At 49.6% G+C, this 13584-nt stretch overlaps 1 protein-coding gene across 1 annotated transcript; it reads left to right on the top strand.

Moving 5' to 3' along the window:
- Positions 1–2625: 2625 nt before the first annotated feature.
- Positions 2626–7272, top strand: SBSN (suprabasin). The gene is made up of 5 exons (XM_006919874.3): positions 2626–3781; positions 4052–4596; positions 5991–6056; positions 6165–6209; positions 7096–7272. The coding sequence occupies exons 1-5, from the start codon at positions 2689–2691 to the stop codon at positions 7117–7119; spliced, it is 1773 nt and encodes a 590-aa protein (XP_006919936.1). The 5' UTR covers positions 2626–2688; the 3' UTR covers positions 7120–7272.
- The last annotated feature ends 6312 nt before the right edge of the window (positions 7273–13584 follow it).

Here is a 13584-nt window from a genome sequence, read left to right as displayed (position 1 = left end):
CAAAGGACAAACTTAACATGTATGATCAAAGGGGTAAAAAAGACCACACAAAACCAGGATTGAAAAGGGACCGATTTTGTATATCTTTAAAATAATCAGTATGAAAAGCTCGAAGCAATTAAAATATTTCTTAGAAAATATAAAGGATCAAAACTAGTACGAAAAGAAATGGCAAATCTGAGTAGGCCAATAACAAGAGAAGAGACAAAGAGTTAAGATCTGTCCTCCCGAAGGCTGATTCAGATCCTGGTGATTTTATGGCAAGATCGGCCAAAGCATCAGCCTAACAAATATTTGCCAACCTATAGGCAGTGTTGCGAGTACTAACCCAAGCTGGGAAGCCCATGGCAGCTCCTTTGCAGGGAGGCTTCGGTCAGGATGCATGTTTGGAGGCACCACGGGTTGGCAGGCACACTGTGTGTACTTTTGGGGGAGCTGGGACAGCTCAGTGACTGAAACCACCTCCACTTGCTCTAGGAAAGCAGCACAGCCACATTACCAAGACCAGCAGAGGGTGGCAAAGAAAGAACAACTCCAGGTCAGTCTCACAGAGACAGATACCTAAGTCTGCAATCAAATAGTGGCCAGTGTTTGGAATGGAGCACTGAGGAGAAGGATTGGGGCTGACAGAAGATGGTAGGATGGGGCAGAGAGAGGGGTGGAAAGAGAAATGGAGAAACCCCCACCTTGTCAATCTTGGGGCAAATTAGGATTTTGGACCTCCCCACCCAGCAATCTCCTGGCATGGGAAACACCCTCATTTAGGCACTGGACAGGGCAGAAAAGCCACACCCGAGATTGCCCAGGGACTTGGCTTTGTCCCTGGAGCATGAAACTGGGAAACAGATTTGATGAGCTCAATCGTGGAGAGGTGGCACAATTAATCACCCTCTATTGGTAGAGCCCAGAGAAGGCAGAAGCTCCTGGGCCTCTAGGTCTGGGATGCCTGGTTCTAGGTGGATCCAACTGTTCAGGATCTGGGGTGGAACCCTGGGTCCTTCAAGGGCAGTGGGCCTTGTTGCCCTTGTTTGAACAAAGCCTGAAAACACGTGCAGATTCTCACCACACCTGGGCACCCACACACATAACTCTGCCACCCCCGCTTGCTCACACCCTACACATTCCTTCCTGCCTGGCCTTCCCACTAGCAATCCCACCTCCACCCCTCTCTCAGTCTCTCCCCTTGGCACCAAAACCCAAATATCTTTCACCCCTGCACCCAGCTGTACCCACCCATTAGCTCTCATCCTTCTGGTCTCCACCTCCCCCTAAACTAGCTCCAGAAAGATAGTCTGCCACAGATTTACCAACCACCACCTGCCCTTTCTTCCGATGCCCCTCTTTACACCTAGGCCAAACTCTCAGCTGTTTCCCCCTCCAATTCATGCCACCATGTCAACACCTGGGGCTTCAGGTTATGACTTAAGCATCTCCAGGGGGAGGAGGGCAGGAAGAATGAGCTTCTGGCCCCCAGCCCAGGTTTTGGCTGACAGTCTCCTGCTCTCCTGGGTCTTCAGCCCCTCCCCATGGCTGCCTGAACCGGCTTTTCAGGTGACACTGCGTCCTGTCCCAGCTCATGGCAATCAGCCCCCTGCCCTTGCCCAAGGGCTGGGAGGTAGGAAACCAGGGTTCTGTGATGAGAATGTGATCCTTGCTCCAAAATCTCCAACCCTCCCCAAGAGACCCTAGGTTCGAGCTCTGGGGACCCAGGCACCCTTTCCCCCAGCACCCTCTGAGACTCAGGCCTAGCCTGTCTTCTCTTGGCTTCTTCTAATCCATCCATTTGTTCAATCTATAAATATTTACTGAACCCCAGGCAATGTTCTAGAAGTTGAGGATGTAGCAGTAACCAACACAAAGGCTGTGTCCTCTGGAAGTTTATAATATGATAAGTGAGAAAGGCAATAAAAAAGATAATTTTGGATTGTGGTAAGTGCTATAAAAATCAAAGGAAGATATTCCACAGTGTAACTGGGGGATGGCCAGGGAAGGTTTTTTGAGAAGTTTTTGAGCCAAAAACAGAATGAGGAGGAACCCGCCACCTGAAGATCTGAGTTCTGCATTCCAGACAGAACAGCGAGTGCAAAGGCCATGAAGCAGGGATGAGCTTGGTGTGTTTAAGGACGAGGGTGAAGTCCTGTGTGGCTGGAGCATAGTAAGTGTGTGTTGGGGGGATTAAAAAAGATCAATAAGAACAAGGTCTGATGACTCTGTCAACTTCCCAGGAGTGCTCCCCTCCTCCTGACTATACCTCCCATCTTTCTAGAATCTCAGTGCTGGGGAAGCTAGATCCTTAGATCCCCTGAGAGGAGTGAAGATGCTGGGGAACCAGGAATGGGGGTGATTGAAGGTGGGGTTGGGAGAAAGGAGGCCCGGCTAGTGGGTGAGGAATGAAAAGAGGAGGTGGTTGAAAGGGCAGATATCTGGGCTCTAGGGTGGAGGGCCCGAGCTGGGCAAGGAGCAAAGATGCCATGTGAGTGTTCTCCATTCATGACTCATCCTCTCTTCCTCCTCTTCATTGCTCAATCCCAAATCTCCCTGGGAAATACCTACCTGACTGGAGACCAAGTCAGTGCCTCGCAGGGGTAATTGAGTCATGAGGGGTGGAGAAGAGGGAGGGAGACAGAGGATAAATAGCAGCTTTGCTTCACTGGCTCCTCTCTGCAGCCTCCCCACCCTCCCAACAATATGCATCTTGCCAATTTGGTCAGCTCCTGCTCCCTCCTACTGCTACTGGGGGCCCTGCCTGGATGGGCAGCCAATGACGACCCCCTTGCGAAGGTCATTGAAGGAATCAACCGAGGGCTAAGTACTGCAGAGAGAGAAGTGGGCAAGGCCCTGGAAGGCATCAATAACGGAATCACTCAAGCCGGAAGGGAAGTGGAAAAAGTTTTTAATGGACTTAGCCACATGGGGAGCAGTGCCGGCAAGGAGGTGGACAAGGGCATCAACCACGGCTTGGACAAGGTAGCCCATGGGATCAACAATGGCATCGGACAAGCAGGAAAGGAAGCAGAGAAGTTTATCCATGGGGCCAACAATGCTGCTGGACAGGTTGGGAAGGAGGCAGACAAAGTGATTCACGGGGTCCATCATGGGGCCAGCCAGGTGGGCAGTGAGGCAGGAAGGTTTGGCCAGGGAACCCACCATGCCGCTGGGCAGGCTGGGAATGAGGCAGGAAGGTTTGGCCAGGGGATCCACCATGCCGCTGGGCAGGCTGGGAATGAGGCAGGAAGGTTTGGCCAGGGGATCCACCATGCCGCTGGGCAGGCTGGGAATGAGGCAGAGAAGTTTGGCCATGGGGTTCACCATGGAATAAATGAGGCCTGGAAGGAGGCAGAGAAGTTTGGTCAGGGGGCCCACCATGCCGCTGGGCAGGCCGGGAATGAGGCCGGGAGGTTTGGCCAGGGTGTCCACCATGCCGCTGGGCAGGCTGGGAATGAGGCCGGGAGGTTTGGCCAGGGGGTCCATCATGCTGCTGGGCAGGCTGGGAATGAGGCTGGGAGGTTTGGTCAGGGGGCCCACCATGCCGCTGGGCAGGCTGGGAATGAGGCAGAGAAGTTTGGCCAGGGGGTTCACCATGGAATAAATGAGGCTGGGAAGGAGGCAGAGAAGTTTGGCCAGGGGGTTCACCATGGAATAAATGAGGCTGGGAAGGAGGCAGAGAAGTTTGGCCAGGGGGTTCACCATGGAATAAATGAGGCTGGGAAGGAGGCAGAGAAGTTTGGCCAGGGGGTTCACCATGGAATAAATGAGGCTGGGAAGGAGGCAGAGAAGTTTGGTCAGGGGGCCCACCATGCTGCTGGGCATGCTGGGAAAGAAGGAGACAAAATAGTCCAAGGTGTGCATCCTGGGGTCAACCAGGCTGGGTCAGGAGTGGAACGGTTTGGCCAGGACGTTCATTATGCTGCAGGGCAGGCTGGGAAAGAGGGAGACAAAATAGTCCAAGGTGTGCATCCTGGGGTCAACCAGGCTGGGTCAGGAGTGGAACGGTTTGGCCAGGACGTTCATTATGCTGCAGGGCAGGCTGGGAAAGAGGGAGACAAAATAGTCCAAGGTGTGCATCCTGGGGTCAACCAGGCTGGGTCAGGAGTGGAACGGTTTGGCCAGGACGTTCATTATGCTGCTGGGCAGGCTGGGAAAGAGGGAGACAAAATAGTCCAAGGTGTGCATCCTGGGGTCAACCAGGCTGGGTCAGGAGTGGAACGGTTTGGCCAGGACGTTCATTATGCTGCAGGGCAGGCTGGGAAAGAGGGAGACAAAATAGTCCAAGGTGTGCATCCTGGGGTCAACCAAGCTGGGAAGGAGGTGGAGCGCTTTGGCCAGGGAGTTCATCATGATGTTGAACAGGCTGGAAAGGAAGCAGACAAAGTGGTCCAAGGGGTCTACGATGGGGTCAACCAGGCCGGGAAGGAGGCAGAGAAATTTGGCCAAGGGGTCAACCACGCTGCTGGCCAGGCTGGAAAAGAAGCGGAGAAACTTGGCCAAGGTGTCCACCATGCTGCTGGCCAGGCCGGAAAAGAGGTGGACAGGTTGCAGCAGAATGTTCATAATGGGGTCGACCAAGCCAGCAAGGAGGCCAACCAGCTGCTGAATGTAGGTGAACAGGGGTGGGGAAATGGGAAGAAGGGGGCTAGGGGGAGGGGGAGGGAAAGGTTAAACCCTTGGGACACTTGGGTAGCCCAGGCAGCTTTCATGTGGTGAAAGAAGCTTGGGTGGCTATATAACCGTGTCCTCCTCCTTCCTTAGAAAGGAGCTGGTGGTCATCTGGTCAGATGGATCAAGCCCTCTGATCCTTAGAGCCCTATACCAGGCCCCAACTTCAGGGAGTTGCCCTTCTAGTTAAGGAGATCTAGAGGGAGGAACATGAAGCCTCTCCCGGGGAACAGGAAACAGTTACTGAGCCAAGATCTGTTATGGTTGGAGGAGAAAAAGTGTTGAGAAATTGCAGAGCATCAGACTGAGCTTGAGGAATAGCTTTGGAGATAAGCCTTTTTCTGTTTAATTTTTGAAATGAGGTAGTCAGGGGTGAAGACTTTAACTCCTTGATTTTCAGTTAAGGAAACCAAAGCTAAGTGAGATTTAAGGGGGTTTGCCAAGGTCATGTGGCTGGCACACAGCTTTGACAAATCACAGGTCAGGGTTCTTTCTTTCTCTCCTCACTGCCCATCAGAGCAGGTCTCCTGGAGGATTTCTGATCCCCATTCATGTAGAGGGAACAGATACTGGAAGGAAGGAGAGACTAGCAGCTCTATGCACAATAGAACAGGCACCAAGGTGGAGACTTGGGGAATAAGAGAAGGCTAACCCTGCCTACCTCAATTTCCCGCTTCCCAATCTCCAGGAGGAGTCTTTGGGACACCATCTTGAAGACTGGCCCAGGCCTCAAAGCCCAGAGCCACACTGGCTGCCAGGCAGGGAGCCAAGGATGGGGCGTAGGGGAAGGGACTGCGTAGAAGGGGCGTGTGGTAGGGGAAAAGGCTCTGTGTCCAATGGCAGGATTCACTAGGTAGAGGCCAGAAGAGGGAGGTTTGTTATGGGTTTTGAGGCTGGCAGCATCACTGGGGAGGCACTGCTGAGTTTCTGGGGATAGGATTAAAGACAGAGAGCAACCCAAGTCAGGGATCAGGCACCAGTGTGTGTAGAAGGGGTAGATTTGAGGTCAGGGCTAAGGTTAACTCTGGTCCTGGTATTTGTGTGGGTCCTTTGGGCTCCGTTTCCAGTCCGGCCCCTTCTCAGTGACTGAGGACATCTCATTAAAGTAAAAGGGATCCGGGGGGAAGACGAGTCAGTAGGCACAGATCCTTCTTGGCTTTTCTTTCCATCTCCCACAGAATTCCCGCGGCCACATGGCTGTGGGCTTTTCTTTGCAGGCAGTGAGGCGAAAGGTGGTTAGTCACCTTAGAGGACATCAGGTCACTGGGGAAAAGGAACTTGGGGGACCCTCAAAGACTGAGGGCTTGTGATGACGGTCTGGGCTTCGTCCACAGGGCGGTCATCCAGGCGGATCCACCAGCCATCACGGAGGGGGCGCAACCACAACATTAACATCTGGAGTAAGTCTCCCTAACACAGCATGGACTCGGAGTTGGGGGAGTGCAGGCCCTCCTAGGATTCAGGTGGGACGGATGTTGGGGACTAACCTTCTTGTCCTTAAATTCCAGGCTTCAGTCAACAAGCCCTTCATCAACTTTTCAGCTCTGTGGAGGGTGAGTTGCCCACATGGTTTCAGATTTCTGCTCTCTATCCTGGGAGATAGTTGTACACCCCCGTTCCCATGGCCTGTTCATAGACAGCTTCACTGGTCAGACTCTCAGCCTTTCAGAGACTGTCCAGAGCTGTTTGCCAGCTCTGCTCTTCCCTTTTTTCACTTGCTCTTTGCCCTTTGCATCCCATTTTTCATCTTTTGGGTGCTTTCCATTCCCACTGAGGCAGAAAAGACCTCCAGGGACACGTGTGCATCTGGGAATGGAGGAGGGAGGTGCTGTTGAGACCATCTCCTTCATGTGTCCACTATCTCTCACCATCTCCCCTCTGACTCCCTGCCTCAACCCACTGTGCACAACCCGCCGCCCAGCCCCTGCTGCCTTGCAGCAATATGCTGAGTGGTGGAAACCGGTAGCTCTGTCCTTTTCCTGGTTGGCAAACTCCCCACCCCTAGTATAAAGGCTCCTGTGGGATCCTGATCCTCATTCTGGGCCTCAAGTCCTAGCTCTACTCTTTTCATCAAGTATCTCAGCCGCCTGAGGCTGGGGCAGTTGGATGAAGGGATGTAATGGTTCTGTAGACTGTGCCTAGAACCCAAAGACATACCTTGTTTATTCCCAGGCTATGGGGATGGCAGGGAATCCTCTGAGGCAAAGCAGGCAAGACTTTTTGGTTCCTACAGAGGCATCTCTGCCTGGGAGGGCTGGCTCCCTATTCTTCCTCAATCTAGGTGCCACCTTCCTTAAGATATTCCCTAGAACATAGGTAATTCCTGGGCCAGAGTAGCCAGTGTCCCTCTCATTTCTCTAGTGGATGTGAAGGAAGAGGTCTTGGTCCCCTCACAACTGCACACCCTGCATTTACTCACAGTTTCCTTCTTTCTTCCAGAGCATCGCCAACATCATTCCCTAAACTGATGCACTAGACTTGCCAAGCAGACTGGTAGTCCTGTTGTCATATCAGCTGAAATGACCTGGAGGAGCTGGGGGTGGGGGGAGAATTTCGGGAGTCCCTTAATGGAACTGTACTGAGATTTGTGAATAAATACAAGACACTGTACTTTCATCATGGTCCACGTGCTCCCTAAGGAAGGATTGAAGTGGGGAGGCTTGTCTTTTCTTGCTCCTTCACTGAGGAATTGGGGAGAGGGGGTGGTCTGTTGCATGGAATGGGTTGAGGTGGAGATTTCAGGCCAATCACATCTAAGACAGGGGCAAGCCATCCTTCACTAATGTGCAAAGTTCGTGCTAGGCACCGGGAGGAGCATCATGGAAGAAAAGCGGTTTCAGGCCAGGTGTGAGGGCAGAAGCACCAGGGAAGAGATGGCAGGAACCTAGGGGGAGCCCAAGGGGACAGCATCCTCATTCGGGGGATATGGTACCAAAGGAATAATAATGATCACTTGGGTTTGTTGTGCAAGGAGCCCTGCCCAGTGCTTTACATGTATGACATCACTGAAGTCTCCCAACCATCCAGTTAGGAAAGAATGATTATTCTTCTGTTATTGCACATTTTATAGAGAAGCATGTGGAGGCTCATGCGAGTTAAGACACGTGACCAAGGTTACACAGTCAGTAAGTGCAAGGAGAAACAGCCTAAGAGCTACAAGGAGTATTCTGAAAACACGGAGATCTTTTCCCATTCGGCATCAACAGGGGTAGGGTGTCAGTGAATAAGGAGAGGAAAGGTACATGTGGGAGATCCTCTCAAAGGGAGAAGGACCAACGGCTGAGGGAGAAGGCACACTGATGACAAGAGGAGGGCGTCTCTACAATGACAGGAATGGTGACCCAGAAGGCCCAGTTTTCAATCTGCGGATGACTCAAAGCCCAGAAGAATCATGTTAGCAACTACTACATACTGAGTACTTACTGGGTTCCAGATCGTGTGTGAAGGGCTGTTCATGCTCTGTAACCATTTAAGCCTCCCCTAACCCAAAGGTAGAAATCCTCTTATGATTGCCAATGTATGAATGAGGAAACTGAGGCTCAGAGGGGCCAGGGTACTTGCCCAGGATAACCCATGAGAATGCAGGCCTTTCTATTGCCAGAACCTGACCTTTCACAGCTACCTGTAAAGTCTCTAGAGCACATGTACCAAGGTACCAAGCGCTGGCCTTGGGAGACCTGCATTCCAATCAGGGCTCTGTGCCTGTAGGCAGCTTACTTCCCCTGAAGGGGCCACAATTTCCTCCTACATAAAGCATGGGCAGGTGTCTGCAGTAGAGGACTACAAACATGGCTTCCAGCTCCAAAATGCCATCAATTGTGGGACCAAAAATAAAGAGACTATTATTGCCCTTGGAGGAATTTACAGGCTTCCTGAGGAGACAAAGCATATAAATAGAATATGAAAACAAAACAGCAATGCATCAGTAAGAACTAAATGACACACCAAGGAGAGGAGGGGCCTGAATGTACATGATAAAGGTAATGTTCCTGACACTTTATATTCATTGCATTTTCCTCGTTTGTAGATTACCATCATTTTTACCACATTTGTTCTTTCTATCTCCTTGCAATATTTTATTTTGAAACTATTTCAAACTTACCACAAAGATGAAAGAATTTCAGAGTGGATCCTTGCATATCCAACACTTAGATTCTGCCACTAACTTGCTTTTTCACACATCTGTACACTACACATCTATCCATCTAGCCACGTATAAATACATTATCGATGCATTTCAAAGTAAATTGCAGACACTTGTTTCCTGCATTTTAATAAATAGAAGCATTCATTCATAGCATGAATTATTGAGGGTCTATCTGCTGGACATCATTTCATATGGACTGGAGAAGTACCTTCTAAAAAGGGAATATTCAAGGAAATCATTCTTTCATAAAGTAAAAGCTTTCACTGATTTTATTTGCATGCACATTTTCTTGCTGGGTTTGTTTGCCAGAGGTATGGGAAAAATCAATATGTACTAGGGGTCAATCATGAGAGGCTTCTGGAAAAGACGTAGTCGTTTCTGAAAAGTAAAAGAGGCATAGCTCACTCTTGCCTCGGGGCCTTGCGTGCAGTTTCCTCTGCTAAGAATATTCTCTATGCTCCCCACTTTTTCATTAAAGTATAGTTGACCATTTACAACAACATGGATGGACCTAGAGGGTATCAGGCTAAGTAAAATAAGTCAGACAGAGAAAGACAAGTAATTCCATATAACTTCACTATAATATGTGGAATCTAAAAAGCTAAACAAACAAACAAGCAAAACAGAAACATGCATAGATACAGAGAACAACCTGATGGTTGCCAGCGGGGAGGGGGTGGAGGATAGGAGAAAAAGGTGAAGGGGAATGAAGATATAAACCTCCATGTCCCTCTCGTCCCCCACATTGCCTCCTCCCTACCCTTCGGGTCTCAGTTACCTTAACCACGCAATCCAAACAAAGGGCCACCTTTGTTATTTTTTCTCATGGCACTGATTTTTTCTTCACAGTGCTTATGAGAATTTGTACTCCTACATTTACTTGTTTCATATCTATTTCCCCCCTAGACTACGAGGTTCGAGAGGAGAGGCACAAATGGCCCGCAACTAGTAGAGAGAAGGCTACTGGCTTGAGCAGACTTGGGAAAGGCCTTGGAGTAAGTGTGAGCAAAGAGGAACCTGAGACAGATAGGTGGAGCCAGGCTAGGGAGTAACAAAGACGGGAGGGGCCAGTTTCTGCAAATGTGGAAGAACAGGGAGAGGAGTTTGGGCGGGACCCTCACAGCCATCTTTATTGGGTGCTTACTATGTCTGTGCTAAGCACTTACAGACATGATTCATTCCATCCTCAGGATCTCCCCAGAGGCAGGTACCATGATTATCCCCCTTACAGATGAAGAAGTTGAGGCTCAGAGAAGGGAGAGAGTTGCCTGAAGCCACCCAGCTAGTAAGTGGTGATGGCTTGGCTTTATTCGAGAGCACTTCCCTACAGGTGATCTCTGCTGGTGACATGGCCTGTTTCCCTGGGACCCTTGGGGAGTGGGCCGCTTCAAAATAAGTCATATTTAAAAATACATTTCTCAAACAGAGACTCATGGACATGGTTAGATCACAGAGGGTAGAGGGTGGGGGGAGGGGGGAGGTAGACCGGGTAAAGGGGGTCAAATATGTGGTGACAGAAAGAAATCTAACTATGAGAGGTGAACACCCAGTGTAAATATCTATATGCCTTACTGTTAAAGTGTGTAGCTGAAATTTATTGGATTTTGTTAACCAGTATCACCATAAACAATTAATTAATTAATTAAAAAAATAAAAATAAGTCTCTGCATTTGGCCCTTTCAAGAAGTGCGTGCATGTGTCTCAAAATTAGACAACTGCAGAAAAAACATTCCAACAACATTAACATGAACAACACTAGGAAGAACCTATAATGAGTGCACCTTTATGCCAGTCACTGCTCTAAGTTCTGCATTATTACCTCATTTAATCCTCACATTCATCCCTCTTACAGGCAAGGAAACTGTTGTACAGATGGGTTAAGATCACGGCTAGTAAGTGGTGGAGCTAAGATTTCACCCTAGACTCTGGGATAAACACTGTGGATGGTATGAGCCAGTCGATGTCAATTTGAGGCCCCATAGGAGGGAGCAGAGACACTGCCCGGACCCAAGGCCTCATCTCCTCTCTATACTTGGTCCAGCCTCCATCCCCAATTCCTGAGCCTCCTGTTCCCTATACTTCTCCCCGCCCCACCCCCCTCGCCATAGTCTGTTCCCTAGAGGAGCCCTGTTAACACCTGAGTTAGATCACAGCCTTTCTCAACTCAAAGCCCTCGGCTGGCTTCACATCACTCAGACTAAAAGTCAAAGTCTGCAATGGTTTCCTCCATGACTTCAACTCCTCCCATTTGCCTCTGCTCCAGCCTCAGGGCCTTTGCACTACCATTTTCTGGCTTGGAATACTCTATCCCCAGATATCCTAATGGTTCATTCTCTCACTTCCTTTGGGTCTCAATTCATAGGTCACACCTCAAAGAGCCCTTTCTTGACCACCCTATTTAAAATACCTCCTGTCTTCTCTGTCTCCTCACTGTACCCTGTTTTTCTTTATAGTGCTTACCACCATCTGATATGTTTGTTGTCCAGCTTCCCCCACAATGAATGTGAGCTCCCTAAGGAGAGAGGTTTTGATGATCTTGTTCCATGCAGTATCCCCAGTGCCTAGAACAGGTATGGCACTGAGTAGGTACTCAATATTTGTTGAATGAATGCAGTAGTGAATTAGAAAAGCTGAATTCAGAGGGTCATGATGTGGACATGTCAGATTTGTAGATGCTACAAATTTGTAGCATGCTACAGATTTGTGGATGTACAAAACAAGGGAGGCATGGTGATGTAGAAAAAAAATTATTCAAAATCAGACAGACTTGGGTCAAATTCTGACAACTTTATTTTACTATGATCTTTTCACATATGAGCTAATGTATATGTTTAACAGCCCTAGGCTTCAGTTACCTCATCTGTAAAACAGGAATAATATCTACCTCTTGAGGTTATAATGAGGATTAAATGAGATCTTGCATGTAAAAGTACCGCATCTTCTATTGGGTATTTAATAATTATGCCTTATGACAGGTATTTAATAATTATACCTTAAGACTGATTTGAGGTGACCTCTCAGGTCCAGAGATATCTGAGAGCAGTTTTTCCCAGAAGGTAGAATACGGGACTGCTGGTGGCAGGGAAGAATTTAGGGGGTTTGTGAACATGGCTTTAAATAACTAAAACACCCAACGAGAAACTTTTTTTTATTTAAATTTTCTTTGAAGCTTTCTGATTATGTCAAAGGGGAAGACTCAATTTCTGTGCTGCTGCGTCTTGAACATCTCTCTCACCCATTAACCTCCCTCCTTAACAAAGAGGATACAGGAAGTGCAGCCATCGATAATGTGAGACCGTGGTTTCCTTCTCACTGCATTCTTCTGGTACTTTCTGTTTATGGGCAAGTGATTCTGACTTTCATTTCTAGCAGGAATATAGAGTATTCTCTTAAAATATATATTAAGAAAGTAAGCCGGCTTAAAGAAAATTATTAGTACCAGAAAAGGGAGAGGGCAGGTATACGCTGTTGTGGAGGTGGTGTCCTGTGAGGCAAGGGTGGGAAGGAGTCCAAGTCAGCGCGTGCTCTACCTCCTGCCTGTCGTCCTACCTGAGGAAGTGGGAAGTGACTGGTCTTAGGGGCTGGGGTCTCCTTCACCAGTCCTGGAGGCCTCAGCTTTACGCCTGTTCTCTGCTCCTCCACAAGGTGCCAAGGCAAAACCCAAACCAATTCTACCTGGGGAAGAATGAGGGCTTTGAGAAGCAGGGGAGGTCTGAGACACTGGGATGACAGCAAACGCTGGGAGCCAGGGCTTAGGGGTGAGGCAGGCCTGGGCTTGGTTTTGGTGCTACCACACATTCACCAAGGCCTCTCTGAGCCCCAGGTTCTCTGATTCTAAACGGGGTAGTATTAAGACCAATCTTCCCGGGCCTTAAGGTCCTTAGTCCAGCGCTGGGCACATAGAAAGCACTCGATAAACTGGAGCTGCAATCATTATTATTATTACCACCACCATCATTATCATCATTAAAAAGTCAGAGATGGAATAACAGGGAGGTAGTAGCTGCGGAGGACAGACAGGGATTGTGTTTACATGGTAAGAGGTGTTGAATGTTACAAGGTGGGGTGCGGATGTTGGGGTGGAGAGAGAGACTGACTGGGAGACGTTGAGAAAGGTGGATGGAAACTGGATCCTCCTAACTGGGTGATGAATTGCAGTGATATGAGACAGTGGCAAGTGGGAAGACGTGGGGGCTCCTGGGAGTAGAGTAGCAGCCACCACTCTTGCTAAGCAGGGATGAGACCTGGGAGGATGCTTGAGTTCTAGTCCTGAGCTGGGACTGGGGAAAGCGCCATGCTGATGATCTAGGGATCCTGCCCTGGCGCTGATCCCTTCTCCCTTGCCAGTGCTGCCTTAGCCCCTGGGGGAAGCTGGGGGATGGGTGGGGTGAGTTGATATAGTCTCAGCCCTCCCAGGAGGCCATGAACTCACACACGTGTCTCCTCTAGGACAGGTAAACAGGATGGGTGCCTGGGTCAGCTGCTCCCTCCCTAGGTTTTTTCCTCCCACTCATTCCCTGGGGGTGGCTGACCCACCCAGCTATCCTGCTCCACGCCCAGTTTTCTCAGCCAAGAGCCACCAGGATGCTAACCGAGACACCCTTATGACCACTCTCAGGGTCGCAGCCCCTTCTTTTCTGGACGCCTGGGATCCCCACTGAGGACTGAGGCCAGTTTCACAGCTCCCAGGCTCTCCATGGGCTGGAAGGTGTGGAAGAGGGTGAGAGCAGTTACCTTTAGGTGGCAGTATGGGAGAGGAGAGAGATGGAGAGGCAAACGCT

Source organism: Pteropus alecto, unplaced genomic scaffold, assembly GCF_000325575.1.
Source record: "Pteropus alecto unplaced genomic scaffold, ASM32557v1 scaffold9, whole genome shotgun sequence".
NCBI lineage: Eukaryota > Metazoa > Chordata > Mammalia > Chiroptera > Pteropodidae > Pteropus > Pteropus alecto.
The sequence above is the reverse complement of the archived record's forward strand: the minus strand, read 5'-3'. Positions and strand labels throughout refer to the sequence as shown.

Coding starts and splice junctions, on each gene's coding strand:
- SBSN (XM_006919874.3), top strand. CDS start 2,689: ATGCATCTTGCCAATTTGGTCAGCTCCTGCTCCCTCCTACTGCTACTG. Junction 3,782..4,051: donor GAAGGAGGCAGAGAAGTTTG/GTCAGGGGGCCC, acceptor GAGACAAAATAG/TCCAAGGTGTGCATCCTGGG. Junction 6,210..7,095: donor ACTTTTCAGCTCTGTGGAGG/GTGAGTTGCCCA, acceptor TCTTTCTTCCAG/AGCATCGCCAACATCATTCC.